The sequence below is a fragment of the Schistocerca serialis genome, chromosome 7, assembly GCF_023864345.2.
Source record: "Schistocerca serialis cubense isolate TAMUIC-IGC-003099 chromosome 7, iqSchSeri2.2, whole genome shotgun sequence".
In the NCBI taxonomy this organism is placed as follows: Eukaryota; Metazoa; Arthropoda; class Insecta; order Orthoptera; family Acrididae; genus Schistocerca; species Schistocerca serialis.
Window position 1 is genome coordinate 83,653,623 of NC_064644.1, and position 19,701 is coordinate 83,673,323.

The window sequence follows — 19,701 nt, forward strand, 5'->3', positions numbered from 1 at the left end:
ACAACGACGAAAATACAGGAGGATGAAACGGGAGAGATTACATACGTGTTAATGCAGAGACATTATTAAAATCATGTGCACGTAAGATTTTAAGTGGAAAAAGAACTGTAGGAAGAAGAAATGAGCAATTGAAAAAGTTAATACGGTCATTAAGATGACGTGACAAAGAAATAAATAAACTACATTTAAATTCATTAAATGAATAAAAATAATGATCATGGTTATTACGATAAAGATTTACAAACAAAAAAATTCAAAGCAGCTAATGAGATTCGAATCCACAACCTGCTGCATATTAGGCTTGTACTATAACCATTACACTAGGCAAACGGTCTGCACTGGTTAATTTGTTTATTCGTCGATTATTCGCAAACGAGGGTCCACCAGGGTGAATGGATGGCTGCAGGGCGTCACACCTGGAACCTTAACCTACAAGCCTGCTCCAGATAGGTGCGGGCGCGGGGCGCTGTGGGCGCGGCTCGGCTCGGTCGCGGCGAGGCGCTAGTGGCGCGCGCGCCCCGCCGGCGGGCCCGGCGGCCAGTGCGAGCCGCGAGAGCCCAGCGGCCAGCCCTCCCAGCTCGCCATGGGGTCCTCCACCGCTGCCACTGCCACTGCCGCACTCGTCTTCGCCGCAGCCTTTGTCGCAGGTACTGCACAGCACAGCACGCCACTCGCTCACCTCTCCGTCCTGCGCCCAAGAGGAACCACCGGACCGGAGCGGGACATTCCCTCCACCCAAAGACAGGACAGTGCTGGAAACACCCGCACATCGCTGTGCTACCGTTAAGCCGTCGCATACCCTGTAGCTTTCCTCGGCTTCTTCACAGTGCGCCCGAATACACAGACGCTGAGGCACGAAATCTCGACTCGTTTCAAAACGCCTCAATGTGAACTCCAATACCACTGTGTTAACTACTTATTGTGTTGTGAAGTCGCTGCGAGGGATTCTCCCTCATCAGGTGGAGAATAATAAGAAAGCGAGGAAGGCATCCGTCGTAGATACGAGAATGCTTTGAACCTAGACTGCACACGAATGAAACTGGGCTGGTTCCAACTCAAACGGTTCCCAAGTCGAGACAATTACTCGATATAAAAATTTAATACTTCAGTGAAGTACACGCTAGTGTCGATTATACCAGACGAGTTAAAACTGTGTGATGGACCGGGAGTCATCCCGGATACTCGTCTCTCGCAGGAGTTACGTTACCAATTGTGCTATTCAAGTACGCCTCACGGCGTGACCCACGGCATTGACTAGCACCTATAATTTCTCCAATCTTCACACAGCTCTCTCCTTCGATGCTGTTAGGAACAGCACCTTCGGAAGAAAGGAGATAGCAAAATCGCAGGTAACCGGCTTAAAACCCAGTCTGGCTCGTACTGATCACGTATATTTAAAACAGTTGCTTACATATCAGTTCATAATACCAATTGTAGAAAAATGGCTCAAATGGCTCTGAGCACTATGGGACTTAACTTCTGAGGTCATCAGTCCCCTAGAACTTAGAACTGCTTAAACCTAACTAACCTAAGGACATCACACACATCCATGCCCGAGGCAGTATTCGAACCTGCGACCGTAGCGGTCGTGCGGCTCCAGACTGTAGCGCCTAGAACCGCTCGGCCACTTTGGCTGGCCAATTGTAGAAGCTAGTAGTGATGGAAGGGACTTGAGACATTATTTCCAAGTCTCCGTCACGGTCATTGAGTATTCTCTCACGGTGAGGACGACAGACAAATCCACACTATTTTTCTTGAAGGAATATTCGCCTGAAGTTATTTTGCGGAAGTCACGGAAAATCTACATTCGAATGGCCGGAGGTGGATCTCAACCCCACTCCTCCCAAATTGTACACGTTAGTGCTCTAACCACTGCACCACTTCCATCGTCACTGCAAGTAATCGAGGTCAAAACAAGGCTATAACCCACGTTTCCAACAGTTTCCAGTAACAACAAATGCTTTGTGCGACACAACTTCACTGCACCCCTTACAAGGCTGTAGTCAGTTTCCTGCCTGTTTATATTTCCCGTTTAAGACAATTCGAAAGAAAACAGTATGGCAAAGTTTTGTACCATGTATCACGACTGAAAAAAAAAATCCAAAAACCCAGTTGCTGCACAGCTCCGTGGCACTAAAGTGCTTTATTCTGTCCAGAGCCGTGTGTTAAGTCACGTGTGACATTTGAGCCCAGCCAGTACGGCGGCAGCTCTTGCAGAACGTGTGATAGGCTGCAGGTGCGCAGTCTGACCTGCAAGGGATGTCCAAAAATAGCGCCGGATCGTAAGTGCACGGACGCTTCATTGGAGAGACGGGGCTGCAGGTTGTTTAATCGCCCGTGCCGCGGAGCCTACCGTAAAATGACCGACTTTTTTCGTCTTCGAAATCTGACTCTGCTAGTTGGGGGGCTCCCAAGAATTGACGCTAAGCTGGCTCGATGTTCTGGCGCTACTTCAAGTCACTTTCTTGCAATTATTCACCGCCTCTGACGACCCACAGGAAATAGTATCCCTCTTACAAAAGCACATTTTCCTCGCCGAGTTTAGATAACCTGACGCGTTAATTCGCTCTTCCTTGCCGAACTTATAAATATCATTGCATCATTTTCCTGGAATATCTCCAATAGTAAACTTAACTTTGACGTAATTTTGTCACGATCTGTATGATATTCGAGTGAATTATGTAACAGCACGTAACAACGATGAAGGTTTAACTTAGGTGGAACAGCGTTAAGAACCGCGGTTATGTAAAATGTTCTATCTTAGGAATCTCGTCCAATCTAAGGAACTGATGTCATACGAGAACGGATGAATAACCGATGAATAAGCAGTCTACACCACCACCATTGTTACATCGTAAAGTGAGCAGGAACAGTAAACGACGGCACAGTGCTTCATATCGTTCAAATTCCGTGGAAATTCTTTGGCGGCGCTCAAAGCTTTTAGCAAAGGTTGGCCCAGTTGGGCGCTGGACAGAGCCCAACGGCTGACGCACGAGACACGTAACGCGCTGGCGGGCAGTCAGCTGAGGCTCTGAAACCCTAAGGGCAGCAGCTGGCGCTTACTAAACAGCGAATTCCCAAGTCAACGCAAAATGAATTACACAAGATACCTGAATGGTGCGAAAAGTAGCAATACAACAGTAAAAGATGTTTTTCTCGCATTTCCTTTGTATGAAAATGACACAAATTAGATGTTGTTGACCAACTAAATACTTAGAACCTCAGTTAGAAGAAAACTTTAAATGAAATGGTCAGATGGAGAATGACGAATCAGAGAATGCGCTTTGTTGACAGGACACTTACAAGGTGCTCAACAAATCTATGACTTTTTCGTTGCGGTCAAATCTTTTCACAAAATTCCAATGAACAACTTCTTTCTCCGAATGCTGATATATTTTGTTCCTCCTACTTAAAACGGGCAGAATGTGCATCGCGATAACATAAGAGAAATCAGAGATCGGAAGGATATATTTACGTATTGATTTTTCCCACGCGCTCTGCGAGAGTGGACAATAAGAGATTTAGTTTGTAGGTGGTGTCTTGCACCACAAACTACACCGAATTTTCCCAACAGACTCTTTTACGACGCAAGATGACGTAAACTGCTTATCCCAACCCCAATCCATAAAAATTCTTGATGATGCCAATGAATGCATCATTCAGTACGTTTGAGCTCCTTGGCAACTAACTCGAAGTGGTCGAACGAAAGTTATAAGAACCGAATAAACTGGAATAGTAAAACTGAGTTTAGCGTATGACGCATTTCTAGAAATAAATGGCCCATTTCGAAGATCGATATGTTTACAGCGTCTACGTTCCTTATCCTTTCGTCTCCCTTCTACGGAAAGAACAATATTCTTTATTAAGTACCAGTTGCAGGTTGCCTATCTACTGGCTTTCAGGGGCAATAAAAATTTCATTTTCAATACTTCGCGTAATTATTGATGTAATTTAGAAATTTAAAATGCTGCCATAATCTACTTATTAACAGGTACAATCTTTAAGTAAAAGTGTAACACAATACGACAAGCCTTGCAGTTACAAAATGTGTACGTGTCTCGTGGCATCCTAAGTAAAGGCGCGCAAATACCGCGACTTTATTCATCCAGTATTTGAGAATTAGAACGCTTCCAATAAACTTTGCGCATAATTTCAAAGCTTTACGAAACTTCTTCTCCCTGACACCACCCACAAAATGAAAAAAAGGAAAAAAATTAATTTTGTTTTTCCAAAACCATGTTTTTGCTGTTCATACAGTAAAACTTCAGCATCAAGCGTGAAGTTTTAATTTATTACTTCTTTACTACTAACTCTATTCGCAATACATTTTGTAAGCAGTATCTACATATACCACCGAACGTAGCTGCAAAATTAGATCACTGTACGACACACAATTCAAGTGATACGTTTTGATTAAAATGGAGCGCAAATCACCAGACTAGATTCATCCAGCATTTCGTAATGAAAGCACTTTGTGGCTTTCAATGAACTTTAAAGCATAATTTCAAATATTTAACACATTAACACATCTGTAATGTAATCAGACGTCTGAAGCTGTTTCACACGTGGGCGTTGGAGAAGTTAAAGAATCAGTGGTTTACTGGCATGGACTAGAGAGAAGAACCAGCGAAGAGCGGCCTGTTTCGGCACTGGATTGTTTAGTGATTATTCCAAGACCTCTTGAAGTGAAGTTGGGAAAATCACGTGAAAGTCTACGTCAGAGAGAGAGAGAGAGAGAGAGAGAGAAAGAGAGAGAGAGAGTTGAATGAGACTGCGTTTTCCCCGGACCACTAGAAGAGGATAGTTAAACGACTCCTGGAGAAAGCCGAGTTTGGGAGAGGGGACACTTGAATGAAGTTTTTGTATTTACCGCGCACCACAGTCAAATCATTGGCGGCCGGCGACGCTAAACAATTTGTCGTACTGCTGGCATTGCAGGATAAACGCACAAACTTCGTTGCAGGATGAGAGAAAAATCGACCGTGATCAGTAGACGATCATCGCAATGGCTACCTCTTGAAACTGTTTGGCTACAGCGAGGAAAGTTAACAGCAGAATAACCCGTAAACGCTGAGGTCACTACAGAGGAGTGCTAGCTCAACTAGATCAGTTTGGCGTTGACCTCGGGAGAGAGGGGGAATACATACCCAGGTTAGCCTGAAGAAAAAGAAAGGAATACCCATATTAGATCTGTGGCTGTGAATTTAAATCCTGCTACTCACGAAAATGAGACTGAAGTCAGAATCACTGCGTTCTTGCGTTCGTTCCCACTGTCCGAATGGTGCTCGCGCGCCTAGCCCTTACTCTGAGATAGTTAATATTCGGTACGACAAACACCAGCTTGCTTTAAAAGTAAATAAATTTAAGTTAATGCAGATGGACGCGAGAAAATTTCTGGTAATGCGTAATACGCTATGAATGGCGTGACGCTTGACTTCGATAAACTATGCTGGCGTAACGTTGTGAAACGACACGGTATGGAACAGCAAGGCGAATGGACGATTATTGGGATAAACACTGATTTTCCCTTCATTCTTCTATCTGTTAGTGTTTTCCACGTATTCTGTTCCTCGCTATTTCTGCGGAAACCACGTCATTTCTTAACTAACAAGCCCGCCTGATTTTCAATACCCTTTGGAAGCGATACATCTGAAACGCTTCGATTCTCTTCTTTTCCCTTACGAAAACTAGCGAACCCATAAACGACAGCGTATAAAGGACGCTTGTGCGACCCATTCCTGAATACTACTGGAGTTTATGGGATCCTCGTCAGGTCCGATTACAGGAATAGAGCTTACATATATGTTACGGAAATACTCCAGAAGCCGAGTTCCAAATTGCGAATCCATGGAGGGATTTTTCCGCGATTTGATATCGAGCAAATTTAGAGAGCCAGCTTTCGTGACTGCAGAACTACGATACTTCATCTTTGTGTAAGGACCGTGAGGATAAAATAAGGATGCACGGGTGCTATCGTTTTTCTCTCGCTCCATTTGCGAGCGAAACAGGACCGTGAACATACTGTGGCTCGCGGAGTATGTATGCACAGGCGTACGTACACTCAGGAGGAAATTGAGAAGAAAACGTGAATCTCAGCATACTGGACACACAGTTACATACGTTCTTTCGAGAATTTAATTGTGTTTGGAAGGGCATAATGAAGAAAGTTATGTTTTCAGCGTCCCCTCGACGAGGTTATCAAAGACGGAGTACGCACTCTGACTGGTCAAGGATTGGGAAGGAAATCAGTCGTGCGTTTTCCAACCATTGTGGTGTAATTGTCAAGTAATATAGGATGGCCACAGAAAACAAATTCGGATGGCAGGACGGGAATCTGAGCCTCTCCACCCAAATGCGACTCGTTGTCATCTCGCTCGGTTACGGCGCGACCAAACTTCGCGCACGGTCCTCTTAGATTCGGAGAAAATTTTGGCAGAAGACCGAACACAATTGTTTATTTATGCCAACGGTCCCGTATCTCGATTAAACACGAACGATTAGCTCGAGCGTTAAGACCGGCGGATGAATCACTGGAGCGATGCAAGTTCGGAGCTGAATGCACTTTCGCCAGCGGCTGTTACGTGCAACTATGACGAAACTCTGGCGGGCAGCGGGAGCGAGAGTGCTGGAGGTCGCTCGCACTGCGAGGGTCGCCAAGGTTCCGATGCGGGGACCCGACGCACCGCCGCCGGCGACAGCTGGGCCGCCACCGGCCGCCGGCGCAGTCATTGGGAGATCGCGCGCTAGCAGGCAGGGCAGGCGCGCTTTAAAATAAACGTGACTATTTCCGGACACGAAAGCTGAACCCCTGGCCAGCCCGGCAGCTGCGGCGCCGGTGCGCGCTGAGCGACGGCTGTAGGCGCCAGGGTCAGGACACCTTCCTACCCAACTGTACAAACACCCACATTCTGCAAACCAGTGTGAGGTGGACGGCAGAGGGTACTTTCCATTGTACTACAAATCGAGAGTTTCTTTCTGTTACAATTGCGTATGGAGCGCAGGAAGAATGACTGCTTGAACTCCTCTGTGAGCGTAGCACTTCGTCTACTCTTGCCTTCACCGTCACTACGTGAGTGATTTGTAGAAAGTTGAAGAACATCTCTAGATTCTTCACTTTACACTTGTTCTTGGTGCTTTCTAAGTATGCTTTCGGATCTATCTTCAAGAGACTAGCAAATTCAGGTTTTTCAAAGATTAAGTGACGCTATCCCGTGACTTAAACAGAATTCCACCTGCCATTCTCCGTGTAAGTTCTATATCCCTGGTTAGTCCTACCTGCTACAAGTCCCACACACCTGAGCAATAGTCTAAAATGGGACGCAAAAGCAATTTGTAAGCAGTCTCCTTTGTAGAAAGATCATATTTCCCCGGTATCTTACCAAAAAACCCAAGTTTTCCACCTTCCTTACCTACGATTCAGCCTTTGTGATCATTCAGTTTCGTATCCCTACAAATTGTTATACCCAGGTATTCGTATGAGTTGACCCATTTCAAGTGTGACTCAGTGACGCTGTCGCTGAATACTACTTTCCTATGTTTTGTGAAGCGGTTAATTTTACATTACTGTCCGTGTAAACCAAGCTGCCACTCTGTCCATTCCTTTGAAATCTTATCAAGGTCCGAATGAATGTTGTGCACATTTTTCAGGCAGTCCATTATAAACAACCGCATCATAAAAAAAACCTATCAATATATTGTTTCCTCCTAGATATATCTCGTGAAAAAGCATAAAGGTAAAATTTAAGAGAATTGAACTTACAGAGAGGCTAACCATCAACAGTCTTTCCGCTAACTACTCGTGACTCGAACAGTAGGTTTAGTATAGATGTAGATCTTAGTATCTTTGAAAGACGCAGTTCCTTGCGTGGGGGGACTACAGCTGCCCCGCGGAATGAACTCAGTCGACTACACTAACGTTTGTGAAAGCAACGACTACTGAATGAGTCTTCCACCTCAAGGTTGACATGAACGCCACAGTGCGTCACTGCGGGGTTGTCCTATTTAACGTGGTACACCGTTGCCTTCCTCCGTCCTTTCAACAGACTTACTCCGCAGGTTATTGAAAGACCAATAGTTTAATGAGAACGGTTCCGAATAATGGTGCAGTTTGAGTTTTCTCACATATGTAAATAATTACCTGAGGTGAAATACGCGGTTAAAACTCCTGGAGTAGACTGGAAATTGAACCCTCAATGTTTTAATTTGTAGCCTTACACACACTTAGCCATCAAGCCGCAAGAAGATACATGTTACTGAAATGAGCTCTGACAACATATTAGGCATACACTGATGAGCCAGAACATTACAACTGCTCACCGCTAGATCAAACGCCGACGGGTGGCATTGCGAATACGTGACGAGGTAAGGAAAGTTTAAGTGGTAATCAGATGAAAACGAGACAAATGAGAAAAAAAAGTAAGTAAACTGTGTATTATTTCAGAAGCAATCGTCGTTACTGTTAATACATTTGTTCCACTGTGAGACAAGTCTGCCAGTGACTTCGTGGAAAAATGCGGTTCACTGCTCCAAAAAAATGGAAATTGGGTGGGGACAGAACGGGACTGTACGGAGGATGTGTAGCGGCTTCCCAGCGAAACTTCTGCAGCACAGTCCGAAAAACCTTGGCAACATCTAAATGGCTCTGAGCACTATGGGACTTAACATCTATGGTCATCAGTCCCCTAGAACTTAGAACTACTTAAACCTAACTAACCTAAGGACACCACACGACACCCAGTCATCACGAGGCAGAGAAAATCCCTGACCCTGCCGGGAATCGAACCCGGGAACCCGGGCGCGGGAAGCGAGAACGCTACCGCACGACCACGAGCTGCGGACACCTTGGCAACATGCGAGTCCGCCAATGTTGTTTTGAGTATATTGCAGACGTTTCGCTGGAAAGCCGCTACACATCCTCCACACAGTCCCGCTCTGTCCCCACCCAATTTCCATTTTTTTGGAGCAGTGAACCGCATTTTTCCACGAAGGTACTGACAGACTTGTCTCACAGTGGAACAAATGTATTAACAGTAACGGCGATTGCTTCTGAAATAATACACAGTTTACTATTTTTTTCATCTGTCTCGTTTAAATTTGACTGCCCGATACAAATAAGAGAGACAAAGAAGAATGCGACTATACAGGTCGCAAATGAGGAAAATCAAGCTAACAAAAGCGACTCTGTCACGATTGTTATGGTTCGTCGCCTGAGAACGAGCACCTCGGAAACGGCGAACCTGGTCGGCTGTCGTAAACATCTACGGAAAGTTGCTAAAGAACGATGAAACCACGAGAATAAGGTGCTGGATGTCACACCTCAACACTAAACGTGGAGGCAGAAGGCTTGCCCTCTCCATAAACCGTCGTCTGTAGTAGATCTGACGACAGACAGTGCTGGTGAAGGTAAAGTGTTTAGGAGAACACGGTTCAACCTATATTTTTGAACACTGGGCTTTGCATCAGACGACCCTTGCGCGTTCTCACGCTACCCAACGATGTTGCCATTAACGATTGCACTGGGCAATGAATCATCGAAACTGGACCACGGATCAATGGAAACGTGTGTTCTGGTCGGACGGATACGCTGTCATCCGGGAGAGCGGGTGCTCGAAGCATCCACCACGCCACGGACGCAGGTCGCTGGGGGCAGTTTTACGCTAGGGGGGACACTGACCTGGGCTTCAATGGGACCCATGGCAGTAACCGAAGGAACCGTCACAGCTGTGGACTACGTGAACATTATTGCGCGCCCTTCATGCTTAATGTCTTCCCCCGCGGCGATGATATCTACCAGGACATTAAGTGTCCGTGCCACAAGGAGGGAATCATGTTCAGTGGTTTGAGGAACATGAAAGTGAGGTCACGCTGAAGTCTTGGTCACTACATTCACCTGATCTGAACCCGAGGGAACAAGCCTGCGACGCTCACATCACAAACCACGAGCACGTAATTTATTGCGTTCCCAAGGCGGACAAACACAATATTATACAAATGCTTTGGCTCATGAGTGTATTGCTAGTGTGGAGAACTTGTACTTTCGATGAAACTACGTCCCTGCAACGTCTGCCTTCATCTCTCACTGGAGGACGATAAGGAACCTGCACCATAATGTGCGTTCATTTTTCCACCTAAACAGCCATGTGGGCGCTCTCCATACGTTCTGAAAGACAATGCGCCACTCTTTCAATCCCGACACGTGAGAATGGTTCACTCTGCTTCACACTCCTGAGTGCTCTCGAGAGTCCCCCGATTCTATATCGAACATTTGGGTCGCCATCGGCGAAATGTGCGCGCCTTGAACCCAGGTGTCCGATTTCAGGTGGTTGTGTCCAACGATTGATTCATCATGGATCACAACAGCTTCGTAAGACTTTGGATGTCTCGTAGAGTTCATGTCACGAAGCGTATACGCCGTCATAAGGGCGAAACAAAATTCTCCAAATCGCTAAATAGGTGTCTTTAACTGAATTACAGAGTAGAAATGGAAAACGTTCTAAGTGTCAAATCTGACGTTTGTCAGTGTAATGAACAAACGCTGTATCTCTGTTTATATTTTACTGGCTTGTATAAAAAATGGGGGGGGGGGGAGGGAGGGGGAAGGAGAGAGAAACAGAGAGAGAGAGAGAGAGAGAGAGAGAGAGAAAGTATTCTTATACCACAAAATTGTGCTGCTCACCGCAGCACCGGAAGAAATGACACAAGACAGAAAATAAAACTTTATTAAGAACGTTCTAAGTGCCTTTTCAAGAATCGGCATCTATTTTGTACACAAGAATGGTCTCAAAAATGTCAGTTTTGGAAAAAAATTGCAAGAGGAAGGTTTTTGTTCTGAGTGCTATTAATACCGAGGCACTACATTTTAGTTGCGGTTGTAGAAGTACAGAACTACAGCATTATTTTTAAACTAGTAGAACTGTAGTCGGGACTCCAAAGGGAAACACAACTAGGCACAGAGATCATGAGCCATCTACTAAAACATGCGGGAAGATTTCCTCCATGGCCTGGTATTTGGAACACGGCTAGGGACGTGCAAAAGAGTACTGCGAATAGAACAGCAGTGAAAACGTCTTTTTGGAAAAGACAGACAGGCACTTAGAACGTTTTCCATTTCCACTCTTCAATTGTCTTTGAGTGAAGTGAGTTTTAGTCGTCTATGACAAATCGCTGTACAGGAGGAAGTGTGTAAAGATTGAATTGCAGGACGAAATTAATGAACTGGCAAATAAGAAAGCAGATTGATGTTTCATAGTTGTTTATGTTTAAGATCATTTGAAGAAGCTATAATACTTGAGTATCATTTTTGCGAAACTTTTGTTTTTCCCGCAAACTTTAACACCTGTGTACGCCTATATCACGTAAAGTTATTAAAAGTATTACCCTCTATGACAGCTATAAATAATACTAACAGGACGAAACATGTTATGTAGTTAACACTTTAAGCTCTTGTGCTCCATCTGCACTGGTAAAGTGGTAAATGCAAGTAGGCGGTCAACACATCAGGCCCGTCACTGCACAAGTTATTAGCATTACTGAATTGTAAATGAATTCCTTATGGTGAGAAGCACTCATTCGCTGTAATCAAAGCCTTTAACGTCTTAGACCCAAAGAGAACAAGAATACATTCCAGGCGTAATCTCCACCAACACTAATCAAAATATCCACGGGTATGCTGCCGGTCTATAGTGTCCAACGGGCACAATATTTCGGCGATCAAACATGTCGCCATCATCAGGTGAACTGACGGACTGAGCTCCTGTGAACGTGCCGGCACGGAGATCCGTACGCTGAGTAGCCATAGCGTACGGATCTCCGTGCCGGCACGTTCACAGGAGCTCAGTCCGTCAGTTCACCTGATGATGGCGACATGTTTGATCGCCGAAATATTGTGCCCGTTGGACACTATAGACCGGCAGCATACCCGTGGATATTTTGATTATCAAATACGCCGGGAGAAACTCAAGAATCACTCCACCAACACTATTTCTATGAGAGCCCACAAACCACAACAGCGGTTGGTGGAACACAGTGGCCAGCAAGTTATCCATCAACCACACCAAAACATCCAGAATGCTCTAACAGACTGGCATGACTCAACAAGCCCACACCCGCTCCATCGCAAATTCATTTAGTAAACAATTCCCTGAGCCGTGGCTAAACCACTTCTCGCTAATGTCCTTTCTTCCATTCCAGCAACGTATGCAGGAAAGATTCCTGGACAGGAGCACTGGCAGAGGTGAAGTGAGCTGTCGTAAGCAGCGCCTTGATAGCTCAGTAAGTTACGGAATTAACCGCGGAAGATGAGGTTATTGATTCGAATGCTGGAATGATACATAGTTTTAATGTCATAAAGAAACATTTTAAGTTCGCGACATGTCAGACGAACGTGCAGGACAAGGAAGCAGTTTTATACATTCTCCACTACATGTGTAGGGTCATTCTCCTGCTTAAGCACGCCAGAAACGACAGTATCTTGGGCTCTAAAACCCCCTTGGAGTAACCACTGCTGCTGACTGAAAATTGAACGTTGTATCCAACGTCAACCCAAACCATTCGGAATGGAGCTGTTTGTACCAGGCGGGTCACATTATTTTGGCCAACATTGCACATAAGAAACGAAAAGTACTGGCGAACATTTCGTACTTGTGGACATCGCTGCAGGCTCACTGTCATAGAACTTATCAATATCTAGCTGCGAATTACTATTCATTAAAGAATTTTTTTCAACATTTCAACTAAGCTTCAATTCAAATGCTATTTTCTAAAACAGTAACGTCTGTTACTGTTGTTCTTGCTGGAATGTCAGTGCAGTCATTACAGTCCTATCGGCAATTATACGATAAGAGTATTAAGAAACAGAAAAATGGGATATACTAAACCGGAATACAAGAACAACAAGCATGTGGAGGATTGTGTTGTAAAAATGAAAGGAGGCGAGGACTGGACCAGAGTGAACACAGAAAGATCGTGGGGAAACAGGACTAGAGGGCGAGGCATATATTCCAAACATACCCAGCCTGCGGCTGTGATGATGATGAACACGGATGTCCAATATATCGTGTGTTTCAAAATGACTATCGGCGTTTTGAGGCTTTGTAGCATTTGTTACATTCAACTTACACTATAAATGAAAGAGCAGTCAAGTAGTTTTTTTGTACACCTATGCGCATGGACTGTTTTCTAAGTCTTCTGTCGGAAAGCGTTGGTAGCAAAGACGGCGAATGGTAAACAGACAGCTTTTCGTGTTTTAAATTTTGCAAGGACTGAATCTGTTGTTACAGTGCAACGTGTGTTCCGTATTACGTTCCACTGTAATCCTCCAAGTGAAAATTAAATCCGTGGTTGCAACGAGACTCTGGTAAACAGAATTTTTTTTTGGGGGGGGGGAGGGATATATACGGCGGCGGATAATTTATGGGCCTCTCTTTTTCGGTGAAGCAATTATAGTTGGTATTTCGTACCTCGATGCGCTAGGACTATGGCGCTTGGGAGGAGCTGAACCACAGTACTTTATCTGGCAGCAAGACGGTGCGCCGCCTTACTGGCGCAACTCAGTACGAGATTGGTTAGACGACGCTGTAACCGCTCGAGCTTGTTTCGCACGATCTCCCACGTTCACACGATCTGACGTCACGCGATTTTTACCGTTGATAAAGGATCATGTGCATGTGCCTCCGTTATTAGCTGGTCTACTCAACTTTAATAAAACAGGATTGAAGCAGACGTAGTAACAAATACTACAGACACAACAATCAAAGTTTGGAAACAAGTCGCCGGTCGGTTCGGTGTGTGCTGTGTGACGGGGCCGGATGACAGAGCTTGTTTCGCACGACCTCCACGTTCACATGATCTGATGTCACGAATTTTGCCGTTGATCAAGGATCATGTGCATGTGCCTCCGTTATTAGCTGGTCTACTCAACTTTAATAAAACAAGATTGAAGCAGACGTAGCAACAAATACCACAGACACAACAATCAAAGTATGGAGACAAGTCGCCGGTCGGTTCGGTGTGTGCTGTGTGACGGGGCCGGATGACAGAGCTTGTTTCGCACGACCTCCACGTTCACATGATCTGACGTCACGAATTTTGCCGTTGATCAAGGATCATGTGCATGTGCCTCCGTTATTAGCTGGTCTACTCAACTTTAATAAAACAAGATTGAAGCAGACGTAGCAACAAATACTACAGACACAACAATCAAAGTATGGAGACAAGTCGCCGGTCGGTTCGGTGTGTGCTGTGTGACGGGGCCGGATGACAGAGCTTGTTTCGCACGACCTCCACGTTCACATGATCTGACGTCACGAATTTTGCCGTTGATCAAGGATCATGTGCATGTGCCTCCGTTATTAGCTGGTCTACTCAACTTTAATAAAACAGGATTGAAGCAGACGTAGCAACAAATACTACAGACACAACAATCAAAGTATGGAGACAAGTCGCCGGTCGGTTCGGTGTGTGCTGTGTGACGGGGCCGGATGACAGAGCTTGTTTCGCACGACCTCCACGTTCACATGATCTGACGTCACGAATTTTGCCGTTGATCAAGGATCATGTGCATGTGCCTCCGTTATTAGCTGGTCTACTCAACTTTAATAAAACAAGATTGAAGCAGACGTAGCAACAAATACCACAGACACAACAATCAAAGTATGGAGACAAGTCGCCGGTCGGTTCGGTGTGTGCTGTGTGACGGGGCCGGATGACAGAGCTTGTTTCGCACGACCTCCACGTTCACATGATCTGACGTCACGAATTTTGCCGTTGATCAAGGATCATGTGCATGTGCCTCCGTTATTAGCTGGTCTACTCAACTTTAATAAAACAGGATTGAAGCAGACGTAGCAACAAATACTACAGACACAACAATCAAAGTTTGGAGACAAGTCGCCGATCGGCTCGGAGTGTGCTGTGCGACGAATGGTGCTCTCACTGAAAACTTAATAAAAAGTGTGCGAGTTGCTATTTCATGTATAACTGTAATTTGAGTGTAATAAATACTAATACGCCTTAAAACCCCCGATATTCATATTTGAAACACCGGCTACCAACATTTTGGCTCTCAGCTTGATAAAACGAGCTTGGCAACACAAGAATTTTTTCTTCACAGTAAAGCGTGAAGAGCCGGGAGCGGTGGAAGGCAGTGCAGCGCGAGCCGGTCGTCGGGTGCTCGCGCCAGTGCGGCTGTGCGGTGATTCGTCTCCGCGCACACCAGACCTTGTACATGTACACGGTCCAGTCGCATTAGTGTCACCACTGCCAATGTTCGACGTCAACGTCGGTACGCACTCACCGAGGGCAAGAGGCAACACAAGCAGTGGAGGAGACATAAATAGCGCGGGAGGAGGGGGGAGGGGACGCGGGACACAGTGTACTCGTCGTCGTAATGCGGAAACAGAGCGATTTATCTGACATCCAAACGGGAATGATCATTGGCTTACGAGCGAAAGGTGGAAGCATTTCCGAAACAGCTAAGTTTGTAAACTGTTCACGCGCCACGGTGCTTAAAGTAGAGCCTGCGCAGAATAAAATAAATAAATAAGACCAACAACAAAAGAACAAGAAATAAAAACATCACCTGTAAACGTCAGGCTGGTAACTTCAACCTAAAATCAAATGCAAGGTAGGAACTAAACTAGCCCAAGAAAGACGACTAAATCTAGGAAAAGAACAATATAACAACCATTAAAATCAAAACCATAAAAATGGAGAAACTGGTGGGGGTTGCAGGGAGACACTGTAGGCGAAATGCCGACCGCTGGAGGGGAAGTGCCATTCTGAACTGGAGCCAACACTTGCATTTTTTGTACATATTACGGGGAGCCCTACACGTCCACATTTGATTGGTGGCCATTCAAAAAGATGTCACCTCTGCTTTGGTTAGTATCTAAAAAGAATTCCGCCGAAAATGCTGCGGTTTATTTTCGCCTGACTTGTTATCACTTGCAACTTTCAAAAAATGGTTCAAATGGCTCTGAGCACTATGGGTCTTACATTCTGAGGTCATCAGTCCCCTAGGGCTTAAAACTACTTAAACCTAACTAACCAAAGGATATCACACGCATCCATGCCCGAGGCAGCATTCGAACCTGCGTAGCGGTCGCGTCGTTCCAGACTGTACCGCCTAGAACCGCTCGGCCACCCCGGCCGGCTGTAACTTTCAGAAAAGCACCGTGAGTGGCGAATTTTGAATAAAATCTACAGCTTTCTCTTGTTGCCATGTTAAAATTTGCTTCTTCTGCTGAAACTCAGCGAAGTTTATACAGTCTCACCTCACTAAAATGTTGTGCAGACGAAATTGTGAGAGAATTCTGAAACAGTGGTTTATTAAGTTCATCATCAAGTGAGGAACTGAGGAAAAATGAGGTCAGCATTTTATGAAAAAGCGCATCCTCAGTACAAAATACACGTGTAATGACTTCACTTATGTTATTCCAAAACCCATAGCATTTCTCATTTCACCATCTCATAACCCTTAAAAACGACATTCTTTCAGCGGAAAAGTCGGTAGTTAGTGGATTTAACACAGTAGATAATAGAGTTTTGCATAATAACAACGCGGCAAAACTCTCTCCTCTTTGTGTACCATCATTTGCGACAATGTTATTTCGATATCTCACACTGGCTTTATCGCTGGCTCGACGCGATAGCAAAAGAGTGTGCAACGTCAGAACAATTTTCTCGAGATCGGTAAGAAACAGAAACCTCCACAAGTCTAAAGAAAAATCCATATGTTAGCTAAATTTCATACACTTTTTTCGAATTTCACACGGTGTCTTATTTCCACGTAAATAACACAATAACTACGACCATTAACGAAATGATGGTCACATCATCATGAACGTGACATATAAAGCTGTAAGTAACTTTTTTTTTTTTTTGTTACCGCATAGTTTCTATAAAATCGTATGAGAAAAACTGCAGGGCGTACGCATCGATACTGTTTTCGCCGACCGGCCGAAAGGTGGCACACACTTTTCGGTCTCCTCTTCCGTAGGAACAAATGAACTCACCCAATACTTTGCAAGAAAATTGGTCACCGCGCATCGCCCACCGAATCCTGCGCGGACTACGTACAGTGCCTGGCAAAATGGGGCGCTATCACAAGTTGGCGCCGAGTCAACTAAGGTGCACCACTACCCACATACGATAGCAGTGAACGACGGTTGCGGAGATGTTTACGGGCGTATAGAAGTGCAACTGTTGAAAAACAGATCGCCCAGATGAACCACGGGGCTACCAACAGTGCTTCGTCAACGATCGTTCACCAGACTCTGCTGTGTACAGGGTGTTACAAAAAGGTACGGCCAAACTTTCAGGAAACATTCCTCACACACAAATAAAGAAAAGATGTTATGTGGACATGTGTCCGGAAACGCTTAATTTCCATGCTAGAGCTTATTTTACTTTCTTCAGTATGTACTGTACTTCCTCGATTCACCGCCAGTTGGTCCAATTGAAGGAAGGTAATGTTGACTTCGGTGCTTGTGTTGACATGCGACTCATTGCTCTAAAGTACTAGCATCAAGCACATCAGTACGTAGCATCAACAGGTTAGTGTTCATCACGAACGTGGTTTTGCAGTCAGTGCAATGTTTACAAATGCGGAGTTGGCAGATGCCCATTTGATGTATGGATTAGCACGGGGCAATAGCCGTGGCGCGGTACGTTTGTATTGAGACAGATTTCCAGAACGAAGGTGTCCCGACAGGAAGACGTTCGAAGCAATTGATCGGCGACTCAGGGAGGACGGAACATTCCAGCCTATGACTCGCGACTGGGGAAGACCTAGAACGACGAGGACTCCTGCAATGGACGAGGCAATTCTTCGTGCTGTTGGCGATAATCCTAATGTCATGGTCAGAGAAGATGCTGCTATACAAGGTAACGTTGACCACGTCACTGTATGGAGAGCGCTACGGGAGATCCAGTTGTTTCCGTACCATGTACAGCGTGTGCAGGCACTATCAGCAGCTGATTGGCCTCCACGGGTACACTTCTGCGAATGGTTCATCCAACAATGTGTCAATCCTCATTTCAGTGCAAATGTTCTCTTTACGGATGAGGCTTCATTCCAACGTGATCAAATTGTAAATTTTCACAATCAACATGTGAAGCTGACGAGAATCCGCACGCAATTGTGCAATCACGTCATCAAGACAGATTTCCTGTGAACGTTTGGGCAGGCATTGTTGGTGATGTCTTGATTGGGCCCCATGTTCTTCCACCTACACTCAATGGAGCACGTTATCATGATTTCATACGGGATACTCTACCTGTGCTGCTAGAACATGTGTCTTTACAAGTACGACACAACATGTGGTCCATACACGATGGAGCCTCTGCACATTTCAGTCGATGTGTTCGTACGCTTCTGAAAAACAGATTCGGTGACCGATGGATTGGTAGAGACGGACCAATTCCATGGCCTCCACGCTCTCCTGACCTCAACCCTCTTGACTTTCATTTATGGGGGCATTTGAAAGCTCTTGTCTACGCAACCCCGGTACCAAATGTAGAGACTCTTCGTGCTCGTATTGTGGACGGCTGTGATACAATACGCCATTCTCCAGGGCTGCATCAGCGCATCAAGGATTCCATGCGACGGAGGGTGGATGCATGTATCCTCGCTAACGGAGGACATTTTGAACATTTCCTGTAACACAGTGTTTGAAGTCACGCTGGTACGTTCTGTTGCTGTGTGTTTCCATTCCATGATTAATGTGATTTGAATAGAAGTAATAAAATGAGCTCTAACCTGGAAAGTAAGCGTTTCCGGACACATGTCCACATAACACATTTTCTTTATTTGTGTGTGAGGAATGTTTCCTGAAAGTTTGGCCGTGCCTTTTTGTAACACCCTGTATATGCCTCCGCAGCAGGTGCCCGGTTCGTGCACCCACGCCGACTGTTGTTCATCGGCGACGAAGGCTGGAATCTGCACGCCAGAACCGCAACTGGACGTCCACTGAGGGGCGACAGGTGGTCTTTTTTTTAGATGAATCACGTCTGAACGCAAACACGCTACAACAATTGTCGGAAGGGTCCAGGCCGGAAGAGGGAGCGTTACGGTCTGGGCGATGTTCTCGTGGCATTCCCTGGGTGAGCTCGTCATTCTGGAAGGCAATGGATCAACACAAGTGTGCAAGTCTTCTTGGGGATCGTGTCTATCCCTACATGAAGTACTTTTTCCTGGGCACGATGGCATCTACCAGCAGTACAATGCAACGTGCCACACAGCTCGCACTGTACGTGCGTGACCCGAAGGGCACCAGGTTGAGTTTACCGTACTCCCCTGGTCACCAGACTCCCCGGATTTAAACTCCACCTCCCTCAAGCTGTTCGCGACACAGATCCTGGCGCAGCTGGCCACGGCGCTGGAGTCTGCAGGGCTCCACATAACCTGTCGGTACCTTCCAGAACCTCACCGACACACTCCCTGCGCGTCTCACAGCGGTCCGAGCTGCAGAAGGTGTTTTGGTTATTCACGATCTGACAGCCTGTCACATTAAAATGAACGGTCAGTGTAGATACGAAGTAGATTCCTGACGCCACAGATTGAAATCCGGGGCTATCTGACTCTCAGTAGACTGTCGATCGCCCTGAGGGGCTCTGCGTAGTTCCCTTCGGAGTCTGCTGGTACAACAGCTCCATACCTAGCAATCATATGCAACTGCTCTCTCGACGAAGGTCCCGTATCTA

General features: G+C 45.6%; 2 protein-coding genes across 24 annotated transcripts in view; one reads left to right on the forward strand and one right to left on the reverse strand.

The window, feature by feature from the left end:
* LOC126412821 (putative protein FAM10A4) overlaps positions 1–19,701 on the reverse strand; it is a 191,800-nt gene that overhangs the window by 62,507 nt on the left and 109,592 nt on the right. The gene's annotated exons all lie outside the window — the stretch shown is intronic.
* LOC126412818 (uncharacterized abhydrolase domain-containing protein DDB_G0269086) overlaps positions 503–19,701 on the forward strand; it is a 78,394-nt gene continuing 59,195 nt past the window's right edge. For all 22 annotated transcript variants that reach the window (XM_050082606.1, XM_050082610.1, XM_050082608.1 and 19 more), the window contains exon 1: positions 503–647. In XM_050082606.1, the coding sequence (XP_049938563.1) occupies positions 584–647 (64 nt within the window). In that variant the 5' untranslated portion in view covers positions 503–583. The remainder of the gene's footprint in view (positions 648–19,701) is intronic.